General features: G+C 43.4%; 1 protein-coding gene across 4 annotated transcripts in view; it reads left to right on the forward strand.

The window, feature by feature from the left end:
* Positions 1–19,213, forward strand: part of NFATC2 (nuclear factor of activated T cells 2) — a 117,337-nt gene that overhangs the window by 37,815 nt on the left and 60,309 nt on the right. For all 4 annotated transcript variants that reach the window (XM_032804016.2, XM_032804014.2, XM_032804015.2 and 1 more), the window contains exon 6: positions 13,443–13,583. In XM_032804016.2, coding sequence (XP_032659907.1) covers positions 13,443–13,583 — 141 coding nt within the window. The remainder of the gene's footprint in view (positions 1–13,442; positions 13,584–19,213) is intronic.

The raw sequence follows: 19,213 nt of genomic DNA on the forward strand, positions 1-19,213 counted from the left end.
TACTCTAATCTGCAGAGCTGAAAAACCTTGAGCTGTTGGTTTGGGGTTTTTGTTTTGTTTTTTGATTTTTTTGAGGGGCGGGGGGTGTTGAAGGAGAGTATGTACAATGGAGATCTGGATTTTGAAGCTTGGGTTCGTCTTCGATAGCTATTTAATTTATCTAAAAGCTTCGGGGCACAGCAGAGGTGCACAAGAACAAAACAGGAAAAGCCCCTGGTTTTCTGGTATTCTCATGATGGAGAACATAACAGAGATGGAGGAAAGCATATGAATTTGATTCTTTAAGGACTAGATCCTGTAAGATGCTGAAAAGCCCACACCTCCCACTGGTTTTAATGGGAGTTAAGGACACTCAGCAGCTGACAGGCTTGGACTTTAAGAAACCATAGGCAGTGGGCCATGAAAATGTCTCTCATAAAGTGCACCTGAAGTGGGCTGTAGCCCTTGAAAGTTTATGCTCAAATAAATTTGTTAGTCTCTAAGGCACTACAAGTACTCCTGTTCTTTTTGCGGCTACAGACTAACACGGCTGCTACTCTGAAACCTAATCCTCAGAGTCATTTCTGGAAGGGCTCCACCTACTTATCTGGCCTATGCACATCCTGTGATACTTTTTGTTGGTAATGGGAGCTTTCTTGATTGTTTGGGGATTTCACAAATACACCATGAACAGTTTTCACTTCTTGCGCTGCATGACTCATGCCCGGGAACAAAGACCATTTTGTAACAAGCCATGTGAAGGAGGTTACTGAAGAGGCCACCATGTGTTTTATAATTCAGAGGCAGGCTCTATTTAGAGCAATTAGTGTAAGTGTTGTGGGGGAGGAGAAGCAGTTTTGTGATAAGAAATCAAGTGTTACAAATATTAATTTAATCGTGGTGTTAGCCGGTTTGGAGAAAAGCAGCAAAAGTGACTAGAGTGGGCAAGGGGAAGGAAGATTGGTTGATAAGGGAAGGTTAGTGGAACTTTACATCTCCCTAGTTACTTTCATCTGAAGAGATCAGAGATCAAAGTGATCACAGGTATCAAAGCAATTTTCAAAATGATTTAAACTTCAATGGACCATTGTGAGCTAGGTAGGGTAAGTCTTATACTCACTTCACTGAGGGCTGGTCTACACTACGGGGGAAAATCGATCTCGGATACGCAACTTCAGCTACGTGAATAATGTAGCTGAAGTCGAAGTATCTAAGATCGAATTACTCACCGTCCTCACGGCACGGGATCGATGTCCGCAGCTCCCCATGTCGACTCCGCAACTCCGTTCGGGTTGGTGGAGTTCCGGAATCGATATATGTGCATTCGGGGATCGATATATTGTGTCTAGATGAGACGCGATATATCGATCCCCGAGCAATCGATTGCTACCCGCCGATACGGCGGGTAGTGAAGACGTAGCCTGAGAGGTTTAAATGAGCACGGAGTGGTTAAGTGACTTGCCCCAAAGTCACACAGTGAGTCAGTGTCTAAGCATAGAACAGAACTCAGGTGTCTGGGCTCCCGCCCAAAGAACAATGCTTTCTTTAGAAAAGAATGCAGGCTGAAGTTTTTTAAAACCATTCACAACTGTGCATTGAATTTGTGCACACAGTCAACAGGACTGTAGGCGTTAATCAGGTAGCTGGTTATTTGCATGCACCATTTTGCACATGCATGTTTAATTTGCTTGTGGAATTGCTGCAATAGCACCTATGCTATTTCGAAAATGTCGGCCTGCTCAACTTGGCTACACATTTACTCTGGTGACATAATAACTTTTTACAAATATTTGAAGGATGTAAACTCCAAGAAGACAGAGGTTGGCCCAGCTGGCTTATCACTAGGATTATTGGAATTAAATTGAGCCAAAGAAAATTTAGGTTCCTATTATAAATAACTAAAATACCTGTTGGGAAAAATGGATTTGTTTCCCCAAGGAAAAAAGAGAAAGCCCCTTCACTTGGGAAATTTAACGCAGGCTGGGACAAAGCACTGTAATGTACTTTAGGGAGCCATCTTGCATTGGCCTGATGGGATGGACTAGATAATTAGGAGTAATACGTCTTTTCCATTTCTAATGTCCAATATTTAATTATCAATGTTTACAAGTGACAGCACCAGATACTAACCTCAGCCTAGTTCTGGGAAAACCAGCAGCATTAGCAAAGCAGATAAAAGCACACAATAAAGGAGAAAGCTGTGTTCTGGCAGACTCATGCCTTCTAGCTTCGACTCAGATTAGCTCAGATCACATGGTCAGAATAACAAAGTGTAGCGTCAGCATGGATGCCGCAATCCAGGATACTTATTGGGTCAGATCCTCATCCCTACCCCACCCCCACATCTAGTATTTACGTGGTTTCACTGTTCTGCTATATTTTCCCTTTTGCCACTTGGGAGTCCTTGTCCATGATGAACCCTCCCATAAGACCCACCATATCCAGCAGCAGTTTAAAATGTCTCCAAGGGGAACATCATTATGTAGCAGCTTCAAGTGAACTGGTCATTTGCTCTGCCAGTTGTGACAGAACACTGGACTGTCCACCTCAACAGAGGCTGAGCCTGCTTAAGAACTCCCATTGATGTCAGCAGATCATCGACCGCAATGAGGCAAGAATTGTGAATCAGTGAATTGTAGAAGTATCTTCCTTTCATGGGGAGGTCTTATTCCACCTCACCTATGTCAGATTCAGCCCTCAGATTCAGGAGTGATTCCAAATATATCATTAGGATAAGTTTCTCCCAAGGCAGATGTATGGAAGGATATGAAGAAGTGATATCTTCTTGTGCAGTATTTAAATGATCCGTTATGTCTCAGAAGGGACCTTGTATCTAGACATCTAGATTATTCAGCAGCTAGTGACTTTTGTGGTTGTGGCTTTTACTCTGAAGCAATCGATGAAGCAAAGGAATTTTAAACTGCACCGTTAATTGTAGCAACCGTTTATGTTTGCTTGTGGCTAAATCCACTCCCTCATGGGCTTGGCACTCACTGGTGGGGGTACTACATGGGCTGGTAGAAATCCTCCCCTACAGGATGCTGTACTAGCCCCCACGTCTGTACCAGATGTCTGCAGAGATCTATAGCCAGTGTATCCACATAGCAGTGTGTTCACCTGGCCTGTTCCCCCAGCCCTCAAACCTCTCTGCACATGAGCGTATTTGCACAGGTAATATGCCCGTGCAGTTATTGTGATTGTGTGTGCACAATTCCAGTGCCTGTACACGCTGGTCAGTCACCTGTGCATTGCATATATGGTTATGGTAATGTACAGATTTATTTAACGTTATTTAACAAGTTACTTAAGCACATAAATCAATGTCCTTAATGTTAGGCACAAGCTTAAGTATCTTGCTGAATTAGGGCCTAGCTGAGTAATACATGCAGTGCAGAGCCAACAACCACAGTGGGCTGTGGGACACACAGTGGGAGTGTGCCAGCTACCACAACATTTCAGGAGGTGCAACATACTCTGCCTGGTGCACAGGGGTGTCTTGTACCCCACATAGGGTTGCCAACTTTCTAACCGCACAAAACCGAGCAGCCCTTTCCCACACCTACCCTGCCCCTTCTCTGAGGCCCCTCCCCCCACTCCATCCCCCTCCCTCGATTGCTCACTCTCCCCCACCCTCACTCACGGTCACTGGTCTGGGGCACGGGTTCAGGTGCGGGGTGGGGGGAGTGAGGGCTCCGGCTGGGGGTGTGGGCTCTATGGTGGGTCCAGGGATGAGGAGTTTGGGGTGCAGGAAGGGGTTCAAGGCTGAGACAGGGGGACTGATGTGGGGGGGGTGTGGTATGTGGGCTCTGGGAGGGAGTTTGGGTGTGGGACGGGACTCCGTGCTGGGGCAGAGGGTTGGGATGCAGGCAGGGGTGTGGGGTTCCAGCAGCAATTACCACAGCTCCCAGGAAGTGGCACCCAGGTCCCTGCGTCCCCTAGTCACATGGATGGCTAGGGAGGCTCTGCACGCTACCTTCATGCCCGCAGGCACCACCCAGCAGCTCCCATTGGTCGTGGTTCCTGGCCAATGGGAGCTGCAGAGATGGCACTCAGGTGGAGGCAGTGCACAGAGCCTCCCTGGCTGCCCTCGGGGCCACAGGGACCAGGTGACTGCTTCCAGGAGCTGTGCGGAGCCAGAGCAGTCAGGAAGCTTGCCTTAGCCCCAGCCCCCCCAGCTGACTTTTAGCAGCCTGGTCAGCGGTGCTGACTAGAGCCACCAGGGTCCCTTTTCGACCCAGTGTTCCAGCTGAAAACTGGGTGCCTGGCAACCCTAAACCCACGGGCTCTCAAAAAATGCAGTCCTTGTGTTGCCCTGGACGGTGACTGTGTCCTGTTGCTGTGCAGGGGTACAAAGGTGGAAGGCTGCTTTCACTCACCTAGGCCTGCTCATCCATAAGAAACAATCTGGTCTCCGGTTCTGAAAATCGGACCCCTAATTTCTTTAGTGCCAAAATATGATTCTATGTTAGGTTCAGCATGGCATTTCTGGATACATAGCTGGTATTAGAGCTGGGCAAACTCTCCATCATGAAAAGCTTATTAAGCGAATATATCTATCCTCCCTCCTTTTTTTCCTCTTTGTGACTCATCCATGAACAGTTTTGAATCTTTAGAAGCTTGTCCAATGTTACAGAATTGTTCAAACTCTTTCTGTGAAATTACTTCAGCCCATTGCTTGCACTGCATCTTTTACTATTGGCTGAGGTTTACACTTGGTGTGTGATTGGCTACCTGAGTCAGATGGTTTTGTTTCTGCTCCTTGACTCAAATTTCTATAAAGAGAAGGAGGGATTTCCAGGTAGCTCCATGAGTGCTTCTGGCATTGAGACACACTGGCATTTTGCTTTCTCAAAGGTTCTTGCAAACAAACAAAAAATCCCTCATGGGAAATGAATGCAAGAATCATGAATACCATTCAAGCTATGTCACAGCTTCTGTTCTAGTAGATGCTTGTTAGTCTTTTCTGAAGTATCTTGAAGCTCTTTTATTATGCAGTCCAAGTTAGCGGATGTTATGCCAGCTTCATAAATTCTTTACAATGGTTGCAGTTGACATAACAGAGATTTCTGAAAACCTGTTCTTATAAGGTGGTTGGTTGGTTGCTTGTTTAAAAAAAACCTCTTCCTTTAATACTGTGTCCATCTGAGGAATTTAGATGGTTTCGATTTTCTAATTTTGTTCCACTAAATTTGATCAAAATTTTGTTTCCTTTTAATCAATTTCCCTGGAAGGTTCCTTTATTTTTCTTTTCTTCTAGTAGATTTTCCCATAAATCTAGATGTTCTCAGTTTATAATATATGGCACATTAATAACTGTGATGGAAAGAGCTAGTCATTTGAAAAAATGTGGTCGTCTTCTTGGCAAATCATTTATTGCTTTTCCCCAGCTATGAATCCCAGCTGATCAGACTACAGTGACAGGCTAGAGTGGCTTTAGTTTATAGAGATAGTTAATAGAGTTTAAAAGCAGTAATAAATGATCTGGTGACAATTGGTACATTGTTTAATTTACCTCTTTAATGGAGCATGAGTGCTAAGTTGATTGCAGATTTTCCCAATTAAATTTGAAAAACTTAACTTTTTTTTTATTTCATGAAAATTGTCCAATTTAGCATCAGAAAAACATACTTCGAAATTTTTTAGGGTTCTTGCTAAAAAATAATAGGATTTGTTTTAAAAAAATTCCCTTTTCAAAATTTAGAATTGGAAATTTCATTGCGACAGAGATAATGTTTGCCTCTTTCAACATCATTTTGTGTAAATCTAGGCAATTGCAATTCCATATTTACCCCAATGGGTGCTGGCAGAATTTGGCCTGGTAGCTGGGAGCTGCAGACAGTGGGACAATGCATATCCGCAGTTTCAGGCTGAAAGTCCTGGTGTGAGAGTAAACTCCCGTTTGCTGCCTGCCATCACCATGCTACTGCAAGTGTAAGCAAACAACCCAATGCATTATGCAGACCATAAACTTTTGAGCAAAGGTTAATCTCAGCAGCTCTCCTCTATGAGGGATTAAAAGGAAATGCTGTGCATACCCAGAGAGTTACTCTGCAGTGAAGTGAAGCGAAGCCATGGTTTTCCTGTCATTAATCACGTGTTGGGATTGCAGTATAGAAAGTACCATTCTTAACTCACTTTGTTGCCATAATGCTGTTTACTCCTTCTCCCCAAGGGTCTCATTTAAACAGTACTGTGCAAGGGGAGGGCATGAACAAGCCCTCTATTTATTGTGCATTGTTTCTGTCCGAAAGGCCCTGTGCAAACTGCTGCTTCAATTGTGCTGGCAACAAGTGCTTTCTAAACTTCTCATCCCACATTGCTCTCCTGCTTCCCTAGCATTTTCCAAGGTAGTTCTAGCATGGCTAATAGTGTGGGACACAGGGCAGCATTGCCAACCCCAAGCACTGAACACAGTCAGGCCCCAAAGTTTGATTTGTTTTTACATCAGTGTTAGATTCTCTTTCTTTGACTTCTTCTTTTTCGCGTTTTTGGTGTACTTAGGTCATATTTTCAAGCTTTTCTCTGCAACCCTGAGGTCCAGAAACACAGTTATTTTATTGATTGATTGATTTGATTTAACGAAAGGTGCAGTTTTCACATAGGCCATTCACCACTCTTCACTCTTATCTGGAAACAGAATATCGCACCCCTTCTATTGAAATTACCTCCCATCCCTAGTCTCTTCATGGAAATTACAGAATCCAGATCTCCCTCCTGCCAGGGCTTAATTTGTAATGAAAGACATGCTGGGCTCCAGCAATTAGGAGCTGGGGCCCAAACAAATTTTTTATTTTCAGAACTGATGTGGCATAGGTTCCAGGGCTATGAAATGCCAAGTCTAGAGGTGCCAGGGCTCAGTACTGGCAAGCCCTGGCACAAATTAAGCACTGCCTCTAGCCTTTGTCCCCTTTCTCCTGCAGCCTTCCCATGCATATATCCCAGAAGGCTCGGAGTGCTTCTGTGACTGTGATTGTTGGACTGAAGTCTCCTCTGGAACATATGTGCTTCAACTAGGCATGGGGCTCAGGAGCTCTGCTAATTTCTACACTGCCTCAGGCGAGCAGCTTGTGGTTAACAAACACAGTGTGACAGGAGGAAAGAGATATTTACTTTGGCTCATTAAGTTTCACTTTAAGAAGAGAAGGAAGAATTGTTCTGCTGCTTCATAGCAAATTATGCCTCTGTTGAGCATTTCCTATTGCTCTCAGGTTTTAGTTTGAATTTTATAGGATCAGATATTTTTAGCATCAGAAGGCATCAATTGAGTCATCTATTCCTGTCTTCTTTTTCCCCCGTATGGCATTGGACTGAGTCAAGAGCCTTGGGAATCAGGGGAACCTGTTTGGATCAGTTAATTGAAAGCCTGCCTGCTAAGGTGATCTCGGGCTGGCTGAGACACTGGGAAGGGTGGGTATGTCCAGGGGATGCCTGAAGTTTGCATGGGGGGATAATTGCAATGTGGATCCAGGTCGTAATTCCTCAAGTGTCCAATTTTTCTTGTGAGCTCTACTTGTGATGGAGCTTTGGTGAAGCTCCTTCTGGAGCCAGTGCCAGCACTTTGCTGTAGTTGTGGCAGCAATTTTTCCCCATAACCATCTCGCTTTCAGTTTTCAATTTCCTCATTACTTCCATTCATCGCTGCCTCCTTGTCCCTTTTGACCAGTCCGAATAATCTTTCTTCTTTGGTTCCCTGCAAAGGCCTATGGATTGGGCAAACCAGGTCAGGTAAAGTAGGAGTGAACACCTGATCCTTCATCCAAAACTCAGTTCCAAGCCAAACTTTGTTTGTGCTTCTGAACTGTTTATCTAAAGCTTTTGCACGTTTAGCTTCCAGGTGCTTTTAGTTTTACATACTAAGCCTCTATTCTAAATCTTGTAAGGTTCAGTCATTCCTTTCCAGTACTATCCTAGCACGTCTATTGTCTTTCATCTGAGCCATGCATAGATCATGATTTCAGACTTTCCTCATTAGACAGCCTGCCTCTAATCCTTTCAGCTTTCAGGTAGGGATGGCCACAAGCCGACAACCTTGATTTGAAAAACCACTGACCTTTGAGTTTGAGAGGGATCAAAATGCAAACCCAGCACCAGATCAGAATTTTGCGGCTGACCCCATGATAATAGGTCAAACCAAAACTCTGGGACCAAACAACCTGCAGAAGTTTGAAATCCGGGTATGTAACTGAGCCCTGGTAGCTGTTCTTTGGACTTTTTCTCCATAGGTGTTCTTGGAGGTCAGGATAAGCTCTTGGAGAAATTATTGCAGCTAGACTGGAACAGGCCCCAGAGATTAAGATGCCGAGATAATACAGTGATGAGGGCAACATAAGAGCCAATGTAGAATAGAAGTAAGCCCCTGATCCAGAGACAAACAAAGCCAATGGGAGCCCTTTCTTGACTTCAGTGGACTTTGGATCAAATCCTACCTTTTAACATTCCTATCAATGTGAGTAATTCCTGATGATGTATAAGCATTTGGCGAGCGCAGTGAAGGTAGCATATATATGTTAATTCTGCTTATTTAATTTTTGAAAATGCTCTCGCACCGGGAGAAAAGGGGACACGATCCAGCCATGTCTGTGTATATAGCAGAGTGTCTGTCCCTTATGTGATGGCTGGATTGGTGCTGCCCATGGCGAGCCCATAAGTCTACATCTCCCAAGAGGCAGCTCAATTTAGTGATTTTCTTCACATCTCCCATTCTATCCCAGTGCTCCTTTCACACACACCGTGCACACACACACAAGGAATGCCTAGGAAGTTCCTCTCTGGGGACTCAGGCGAGTGTTAGACTCAGTGAAGTTTAGTCACAGAATGAGTCAGTACGAGAGCTGGTCAGAACATCTTTGGCTAAATGAAAGTTCACAAAAATATGTTGTTTCACCAAAGTGGAAATATCTCCCGAGACGTATTGGTTTCAATGAAGTTTTCCTTGGGAAGGTTAGAGAGAGAGATAGAGAGACCCTCACACTCTTTGGGTCTCTGAGGCCAGGGCCCTAGCCCCCAAACCACTCTCCCCCGCACACCTTGCTCTCCCCAAATCGACACAATTACATTTTTGTGAAAACATCAGAGTGTTTCTGTTGTGCATTGGGCTAAAACAAACTTTGGAACCTCAAAAATCACTCTGTCATTGTCATCCTCCCGTCGGCATGTGGGGAAAACAAGGTAATGCTTGGCAGCCCTCCCAGCCAATGAAGGATGCGTGACCCTGAAGCAGGACTAGATCTGCTTATCCAAAGTGAGGCATTGCAGGGTGAAAGTGGAAGAGAAGAGCGGCATCTCTTGGAGTGATGGGGGAGGGGGCTTCAGGTGAAGCTGGAAGGATCAGTGATTATTTAAAATAATGCTTGTAAGGGCGTTACTAGAGTTTGTCACTTGGAACACAACGCTGGCTGCTACGCAGCCATTAACAACACTCCCTTGGGGCAGGATTGGGCCCAGAGCGTGCTTATCTCAAGGACTGATTGTCTCTAATGAGGTCTTTGAGCCACTTGCTGTCTTCCAACTTCTTCATACAAAGAACAATCAGCTTTTCTGCAGGGAACTTGTGAGGAGCAGATGATAGTTGGCTCTCCGCAGCTGGACAGAGGAGGAAGGGGAAAGTGAGCAGGTGCAAGGAGCTTTCCCACACCCATGCACACCTGCACAGAGGTCAGCCGCAATCCCAATCCACAAGCACCCTAAGTGCAGCATAAATCCTTATGGCATTGCTAGCCTTCCCAAAGTGCTAGGGAAGGCGTGGACTTACCCTCTTCCTCATTAGCTGGCATCAAGGTTGGATGCTTTTTTAAAAAATCTGCTCTAGGAATTGTTTGGGTGCAGTTCTCTGGCCTGTGTTATGCAAGAGGTCAGACTACATGATCCCAATGGCCCCTTCTGGCTTTGGGCTGTATGAATATGAATGAGAAAAGCATTCTAAACCACCAGAAAGATGTAGGAGCCACCTCCCTTCCTGCCAGAACACAGTCTGCCTGGCGTGTGCTCTGCACGTCTGAAGCATGGCACACGGAGCGATTTGCTTCCCCCTTTCCCATCCTCCTCCCCTTTTGTGAGGCTGGGGCTTGCAGAGGCACAGCAGAACACCCCCCCCCCCCCCCGAGAACAGTTCTCTTTTTCTCTCATGTCACTGGGCATATTGTATTTCTTGGCACTGAGGATCCATGACATCTTGATTTGCAGACAGTCAAATAAAATAGAAAAATAATGCACAGTTTAATAGGTTGACACGCTGCTTCAGGCCAAGTGCAAGTATTTCTTTAACATTTGCTTTGCTGCCTTATGTCAGTAACAGTTGCTATTGAAAGTAAACATCCCAACTGGTTAAATCAACAGTGTTTTATTTATTCAAGCTCATAAACTACAGTAGCTGGAGGTCACTTTATGAAGTGCTGACCCCTGGGGGAGAAGAAGAAATAATGCGAAATTATTGCATACAGGTCATCCATCATGAGCCTTAGTGGAAAGGGATTTACTGGTAATTAATATTCTTAGCAATGGAACACAATAATCCTATGGAAGCAACACACCAGTGAATCTTCTGTCCTCTTACAAGTGAAAACATGGCATATGCTAAGAGCCTAATTTCTTTGCCAGTTACATTACAGTTGTGGCTCAGGGAGAAAACAATACATCAAAAAATAGTAAATAATAATAATTAATAATAGAATATTCAATTAATGGCAACTTAATGGCAGCTGGATGCATACAGGTAAATGTCATCTGAATAAACCATGTTATGCACCATGACCTCACGTCTTCCCCTACTGCTCCCATTAACCTTATGCCTGCCTCAAGGAGAAAAACCAGACCCTGTGATTGAAATTCTTAGTACTGATATTTTTAATCCTCCGATCCTGACGTTTTAATTAGCTATGGAATGTTTCACTGTCCTAAACTGTCATCTAGTATTCTGCGGTTCAGGGGGTGGGGGCATAGTCACTATTCCACCCCCAGAAATGGCAGCCTTTCAATGACAGGCAAAATGATCCTAATATATAAGCACAATTTTCAGAGGAACAACAGGTGCAGTTGCAAGCACAAAATTCACTTGCAACTGGGGGCCTAATTTATACATGTAGTTATGATTGCTGCATGTGCACATTGGTGACTGTGTGCAAATGACTGTAATTGCCGATTTGTGTATGCAGTTGCCAGATTTGGCCACACAGTTGCTGAACCTTCATGGGCAAATCAAGTGTGGATTTTGAATACATAGTTGCATGGGCCAGTGTGAAAAGTACTTTTAGAATTAAAGGTGCCCGTAAAGGAAAACTTGGGCTTGGAATGCATGCACACATCCCAGTGCATCTGTTACCCTCTGTGGGCCCCTTTAAAAGAAAAAGCTGTAGCTGCAGGGCTCAGAAGCAGGAGTAAGTGTGTGCCCTTAAAGGAAACTGGATTTAAGACTTCCTGCCTCAGACACTGAAATCAATGGAAGCTGCAGTGAGTGCTGGGCTCCATTGAAAATTAGGCCTGTGGTCACCCTGTAAAGAAACATCACACCTTCATTGTGACACAACATTGGACTGAATGAGAGGCCATACTACTGCTCCAGGTGAAGTTTAAGTGTGTCCTCCTTTAAATGCAGTAGATGGGTTTTTTATGATTATTATTTACTCTTAAGCTTTCAGGGCTATAAATCTGTCTTTGTGATAAATCCAATTATGAACTCATCAAAACCTTGAGTATTTAAAAAGAGGGATTAATCCTACAGCCATGTGGAAGAAATTAACAGCTTCTGTGAAAGTTGTCTGCATAGATACTCTTCATTGGCATCTTCTTTGTCCAGCTGTCATAATACATTTGATGGGTACAATAAGGCAAAAGATAGTCCTACATTCAAAGCAAAACAAAAAAAATCTACAATGACACAGTTACCGTGATAAATATGAAACTATATTTTTTAAATAAGCATAAAGTGTATTCTGGGATTGGAGGTGGAGTTTGTCAGCTGAGCCTGTACCCAGCCTCTATAGCATCACTTGCAAAAAAAATGTGTACACAAATACATTTGGGCTAAACACCAGGCCTGGTCCCAGGATGGTGTTTGATCCTTCCCAGATGTCTGTTCTGGGGAAAGACTCCTGGATCATGGCTTTTTTCAGATACTGCTGCTTGTGAACAAGCGGGCTTGCTTGAGGAAACAGGTTAATGTGGATGGAGACATGATTCCTAGAAGCTTTTTTCCTGCCCGTATGAATTGTTTTAACTCATGTTATTCAATGATTATGATCTGGAAGATGCTATATTACATTTCTGTAGAGGAGCCTCATCTGCTTCATAACTCTCTCTCTCTCTCCCCCTCCTGCAAGGCAGCAAAGTATTATTCTCTCCAGTTGCCTGACTGGAATAACTAAATCCAGAGAGGTGGAGAAATATTCCTGGTCTATGGCCCATCGTGGTCCCGACTTGCCCCATCCTGTAGATACCACCCTCTCTGTTATAGATGGGCATCAATCAATAACATATCTCCACACTGATCCTCCTTCAGCTGGTCTTTTCCTTGTTGTTTATCCTGTTACGTTAAAATTTTCTCTTTCTGTAGTACGTAGACCTGTCACTCAGTTATCCCTGCAGAGGCAAGTAACCCCACAAGGTCACAGAGTGCAGCAGAGCTGTGCTGCAGCCACTGCTGCAGCTTCATGACTGCAGGGCCTTCTGTGTGCCAATGGTGCTGTGTGCATGCAGTGGCCCATCTTGTGTTTCCAAGTAGCTGTTTGAGGGTACAAACAGGAGCGGCGCCAGGGTTTTTGGCGCCCTAAGCGCAGGGCTCCGGTGGACCTGCCGCAGGCGTGCCTGCGGATGCTCCACCGGAGCCGCGGGACCAGCGGACCGTCCACAGGGACGCCTCCGGGAGGTCCACTGGAGCAGTCTGCCGCCCTCCCAAATCCTGGTGCCCTAGGCAACCGCCTAGGTCGCCTAAATGGAAGCGCCGGCCCTGGGTACAAACATAGGGCTTTGTGTACACAGCAGTTGTGCATTGTTGTTAGTGAATGGATTGTTCTGAAGCCTTTTTATGTTGTCTGTCCTGCTGGAAAGGAGTGGAGTTTTGTACTGGTTTTCTAAAAAAGGAATTCAGTGTCGTTCAGTGGAATCCTTCTGGCAGGTAGAATGTTAAGGCTCCAGGATTGTAGTGTGTGAGCATTTAAAATTTGGCCGTTTATTTGGAAACAGAGATGGGCACGCTCCAGCTTATTCATCCAAGCTGTCCTTTGTCAAGGGCAAGAAGTAAGGCCAGCACAGCTACAACTTTGGAGCCAGATCCTGAATGTTTCCAAATAAAAGGTCTTGAGTAAGTTTATGTTTCCTTTTTTAACCTAAATTTAGCATCTTAGAGAAGCTCCTTTGGCAGCAAGAGAATGGTAACGATGACAAGATCAATCCGTGGATAGTTCTGTGAAGATCTGGAAAGTCCTGGTAAATCATATTTGATTTCATTCATGTCTGCATTTTGTCTACAGCCCAAAGATCTGCTCATGAGCTTCCAATGGTTGAAAGACAAGATATTGAGAGCTGCCTAGTTTACGGTGGACAGCAGATGATCCTGTCTGGTCAGAATTTCACAGCAGAGTCTAAAGTTATATTCACTGAGAAGACATCAGGTAAGGCAGATTTTGCAGTGTTTCTCTGATGAAATGTACAGTCTTAGGAACTGATCCTAAAAATATGTCACACATTATGAGTAACTGTACTCATATGAGTAATCCCACTAAAGTTCACATGAGTAAAGCCATTGCAGTCACTGGAGCTAATCATATAAGTAAAGTTACTCATGGGAGTAAATATCTGCGATAGGCCCTTAATTTTCAGGCTCCAGTAAATAAATTGTAAATCAAGGGCACCTTGTTATGTGAGGCCCAGAGGAGTACAAAGAAACCATGGATCAGCAGAAATATGAAACCTTATCAAAGAAATACGATGACATTTAGGTATATTGTTGCAATTTTCTAATGCTATTTGTATTTCATTTTTTAAAAGCTAAATACTATCATAGATATATTTGAAACTGAATTTTTTCTATTGCAAATCCAGTACAAAATGAGTCCATCTTCTTTGAAAAAAACATGAATCCTGTGTATTTTTTTATAAAAATAGGATGATTTTTGTATTCCTATTGAAATGCAAGGAAAGTTACTTTTAATCTATTGTTGCATATATATTGCATACCTATCATTTCAACTTTTTCCTTAGAGAGAACAATTTTAAATACAAAACAACAACAAAATCATAATTTTCCACGTTTTCAATGTGAAAATAGCTCCTCCATAGAATAGTGAAATTTCAGGCATGTGAAAAGTCCTGAAATGAATTGGAAAATAGTTTAATGAGAAATTTCACAAAAAATTATTTCTCACATTTGCACAATCCTTTTTATAAGCCAACTAATTTGATATTGTTCTTGATCTAAAACTTGTATCATACTGATATACATTTTATTGACTAAGAAACTGATTCTGTAAGGCACTGAGGGTACATCTATATAGATAAAAGACCCCCGGCATGGCTGCAGCTGGCCTGGGTCAGCTGACTCGAGCTTGCAGGGCTCATGCTGCGCTGCTATAAAATTGCAGTGTAGATGTTTGGGCTCAAACTGGAGCCCAGACTCTGAGACCCCACAAGGATAGAGGATCTCCAAGCCTGGGCTCCTGCCCCATCCTGAATGTCTGCCCTGCAATTGTTAGCCCCACAGCCCAAGCCCTGTGAGCCCAAGTTAGCTGGCCTGGGTTCTGACACTTAGTGCCACAGGTATTTTGGCAGTGTAAACATACCCTCGGTGTCTCAAGAGGTTCTGAGCACCCTTAATTTTGCCTGTCAACAGTGCTCAGCACTTTGCAGGATTTGACCCTAAATTCAGCATGTCACCCTAAAAAATGTCAGCAAAAATTGCATTTTGCATTTACAAAACCCACATTTGCTTGCACAAAATACGCATTGCATACACAAATACAGATTTACATATGCATGATCAAAATTGATGATCTCCCATCAGAAGTAATGTGCTCCTTTTTTTAGTGTACAGTTATGCAAGTCAGGTGATTGTCTATATAAACACATTCAGATATTTGCATCTTCAACTACCTGATTTGTGTGCGTAACTATGATACCTGCAGGTGAAAATCAAACTTGTAACTGAACTGCTAAAGTATTTCAGAAGCTGGCCCCAAGTGAGGAATTAGCAGAAGGAACAGATGAACTCTTAAATGTCAGTAGCAATAAAATAAAATAAAAATATTTAATCTAGCTCTCTAGGGAAAAATCCCCCCACCTTCCTTCAATAACATCACATGCAAATAGTATTGGTTCGTTAAAACCATATATATTTTCCAAGTTTTCCAAGCAGCCTTAGTGGCTCTTGGCAGAACACACAGTTAAGGTTGCAATTTACAATTGTATATATTTGATACGTCCTTTCTCCTCCTCTTCCTCCCCCACATGCTACCACCTTTATTTTGTCTGTTTAAGGCTTGTCTACAAGGTGGGATGGTAGACTCTACAGGGGTGTGATTTCTAAAGTGCACTAGTGAATTGCACATTAATTGGTCTGTATAGATCCAGCCTGAGAGGTTCCCTAGTGCACTTTAACATAGCAGTTTGAAACGGTTTAGTGTGTTCCAGCAGGGTCTACATGGACCAATTAACGTGCTGCATACGAGTGCGCTTTAGAAATCACACCCCTGAAATGTGCATTACCCTACTGTGTAGTCAAGCCCGTAGGTAGTCCCTGCCTCTACACGTGTACAGCCTGTTATAAGTTTTTACAGTGCCTAGCACCGGAATCATGAAGTGTTGCTAGAACGAAAAGAATGATAGTTGCTCAGGGGTTGTAATTTTTACTAGAGTCATCCTTACCATCTTTGCTAACCTCTGCTTACTGTGTGTTCATAATGGCATGTCGGAATCATGTTTATAACAGTATTTGAGACCCTTGGGTGCAAGCTGCTGGAGAAACACTAAGAATTTTTTTTAAAGGAGTAGCTTGAGTGCTGCAACTCTGATCGTCATGCTCTCTTATAAGAAACACTGATAAGCTGTTCAGAAGCAAACAAAGCCAAAATAAACCCACAATAGGTGGGTTGTGCATCTTTCTGGTGCCCCCATCATTGTTGCTTCCGCTTTCAGATAGCTAAGCAGCCCTAGTGAGCCTATGCAAGGATTATATCTTTGTGAAGGAAGGAAGCTGCACCAGCACACAGGGAAAGTATGATTATCTCCGAGTTTCACTTTGTGAACGCATGGGCCTTGTCTGCATGGGGAAATTGTCTCAAAAATTTTCCACATTGTCTTTCCCCGTTTCGGTTCTGTCGGTGCTAACAAGAGTGGGAGCACTAGCGTAAACAGGGCACTTGCAAGTATGGGCGTTTAAACACTGTACAGTGTGTACAACTGCTCTGAACATGCTTAGATGACGTGATCCTTAAAAGGTGAAGTTTCAGGCCACCCTAGCAATCCAGCTGACAGAACCAGAGGATCAGAATTTTTTATTTTCTTTTGGCAAAGAGACTAGCACACACCTCTCCATGCAGCGAGAAATTTTAATGTACCCTTTTTGCAGTGAATTTGCCATTTGGTCAATCTGACAATTTTGATCTGAATTGCAAACTCTCCAGAATCTGGGTGTGTTTGGATGTGGGGTCAAAAGGCCAGTCTCTCCACTGAACTAGGAACTGAGGATGTATGACATGTCGTGCAATAAGAACCAGAGCTAAAGGGCTATTAAAGTGTTTAATAATAAATTAAACTTGACTCTCTAAACTGAACCCCTAAATTTGCCATTCCTGAGATGACCTTTCAGTTTCTTCTTTGGATTTTATAGAAAACTCAACATTCATCATTAGAGAAACGACACTCTACCCATATTTGATACTAACATACAATATGCCATAAGGAACAATGGTAAATGTTGCTGGATTTTGTGTACAAACTATTTCACTACATCAAAGAGGACATTCTAGATTTTTCCCTGGGCAACTCATTAGGTGATAGGCTGAAATATTTTTGCCTGGCAATGTTAAAATAACCAGTGCTTGCTCTGTTGTACTGACCACAACACAAATTGATGAACTCACTAACCAGCACTGTATAAAACTCTGTTGTTTTAAGACTGGTACAGGAAATGGTAGCAGGAAGTGAACTTCAGTGGCTGGATGCTACAGTTAAGCACTGTAGTCTTGAGCTCCAACCACGTACTGCATTGCATGCTTTTATTAAGCAGGCATCTCAGAACTAAGGGCCAGATCCTCAGCTGGCGTAAGTCATTATAGCTGAGTGAAGTTAATGGAGCTACACTGATTTACATCAGTTAAGAATCTGGCAGAAAGTGGGTTAAGATTTGCACTTACTTGGTAAGTATTTACTCAAGTAAATATCATACTTGCGTCTATAAAACTTGATAAGGGAGCAAGTGAATCTGCAGACAAGCATTCATTTTCTGAGGCCAAATTAGTCTTTTTATGTTGACGTTGGTAGAGGCGGGCTCCAGTGTCGGAGAAGGGTTTCAAACGTCCAGAAATTCAAGGCTGTCCATGTTTTGGTTGAGCCTTAACCTTACTAGTAAAATCTATGTAAAACAAAGTTCTGGAATTTCCCTTTTAGATTTGTTTTAATTACCATGTAGTAATTTGCAAATTACACGCCTTCCATTGCATTGTATTTACTCCCATTGCATTGTATTTACTCCCATTTTGTGTGCTGGATATTGCTGCTTTCTGCAAGTGGTAGAAAAGCGTCCTGTTCCTCTGGGAGAATCATACATATGCATGGTGTTTTCCTTTGCCAAACTCTTATGGTGGCCACGTGGACATCATGAATCATCTGTAGGACAATGCAGGAGGTGGAAGAACAACCCAAATGGAAATTATATGTCTTTGGAGTAGATCCACCATAAATCTTTCATTAACTCAGCTATGCAGTATAGAGAGAGGAAGTGGCTGCCTCTGTGCCCTTTGAACTTGGTGCAGCTGTTAAGGTCTCTGATGCTTAAAGTCGATTTAAGAAAAATCTCCCCAACCCTCCATATTCAAACAGCAGAGTCCTGATTTTTTTCTCCCCCTGGAGTCTGTCTATCTCACATTTCTGAGGTTCCCATCTCTGTGGTATCTAAGGCTCCAATCCAGTAGCAATGTATATACATGGACCCCTGACTCAATATGGAGGCTGACTGACTTCAAAAGAGCTGCATGTGGCTGCCCAGTCTGCTGCTTCCTTTTTGAAGGTGTCATGCAAGAGACTGCTTAATTACAAAATATATTGCAGGTGATAATCCTGCTCTACCAGGGGGAATAAAAAAATTGGTCTTCAACAGGGTTGCTTGCACCAGTGTAAGAAATAGCAGAATTTGGCCCAGTGTATTAATTGTTCCACTAGAAATTTTCTTGGCTGCTCTCCGCTCCCTTTCCCACAGTCTGCCCTACACAGAATCGGAACCTAATAATGTTAAAGTTTTTAGATGAACTTTTCAACCCAGGATAGCTGAGCAGGCTTCAGATTAGGCAAAAACAGTTTGCACTTCCCTGGTAGCTACAAAAGTGGATAGATTTTTCATCCTGATTTACATCCAGTCTCAGTGACCCCACCATAGTGAATCCAAAAGGAAAGTCCTGCTCTGTTAAGAAGTATATCTCTTCATTGCTCTGTTCTTATTTATTATAGCACCATAGCCCCAAGTCATGGACCATGACCCAACTGTAGCAGGGACTGTGCAAACACAGAACAAAAAGATGGTTCCTGCCCCAAGGGGCTTACAAGCTAAGTATAAGACAAGGGACGAAAGATGGAGACAGGCAGTCAGGGGAGCACAGGGAACCAGTGAGACAATATTAGTCAGCATGACAGGCTGTGCTCCTGCACACCAGCAGCCTAATGGTTGTCAAATTTTTTGTAGGGCTCAAAGCAAAAAAGAGTATTGAGGAAGGATTTGAAGGTCAATAATGAGGCTGTGCAGATGTTCACAGGGAGCTGCTCCCAAGTGTAGGGGGCAGCACAGGAGAAAACACAAAGGGGCTTGTTTGAAAATTTAACAAGTGGGCAATGGAGGCTGGCGTCAACAGCTCAGTCGTGAGTGACAGATGACAGGTAGGGTGGGTATTGGCTATGATGGTCCTTGAAAGTGAACATAAGCAACTTGTGTTTGATGTGCTGGAGAGGTGGGAGCCGGTGGAGTTATTCAAAGAGAGGGGTGCCTTGACCAAAGTGATAGACTAGGAAAATGCTCTTTGCAGCAGCATTCTGACTG

The sequence above is a fragment of the Chelonoidis abingdonii genome, chromosome 14, assembly GCF_003597395.2.
Source record: "Chelonoidis abingdonii isolate Lonesome George chromosome 14, CheloAbing_2.0, whole genome shotgun sequence".
NCBI lineage: Eukaryota > Metazoa > Chordata > Testudines > Testudinidae > Chelonoidis > Chelonoidis abingdonii.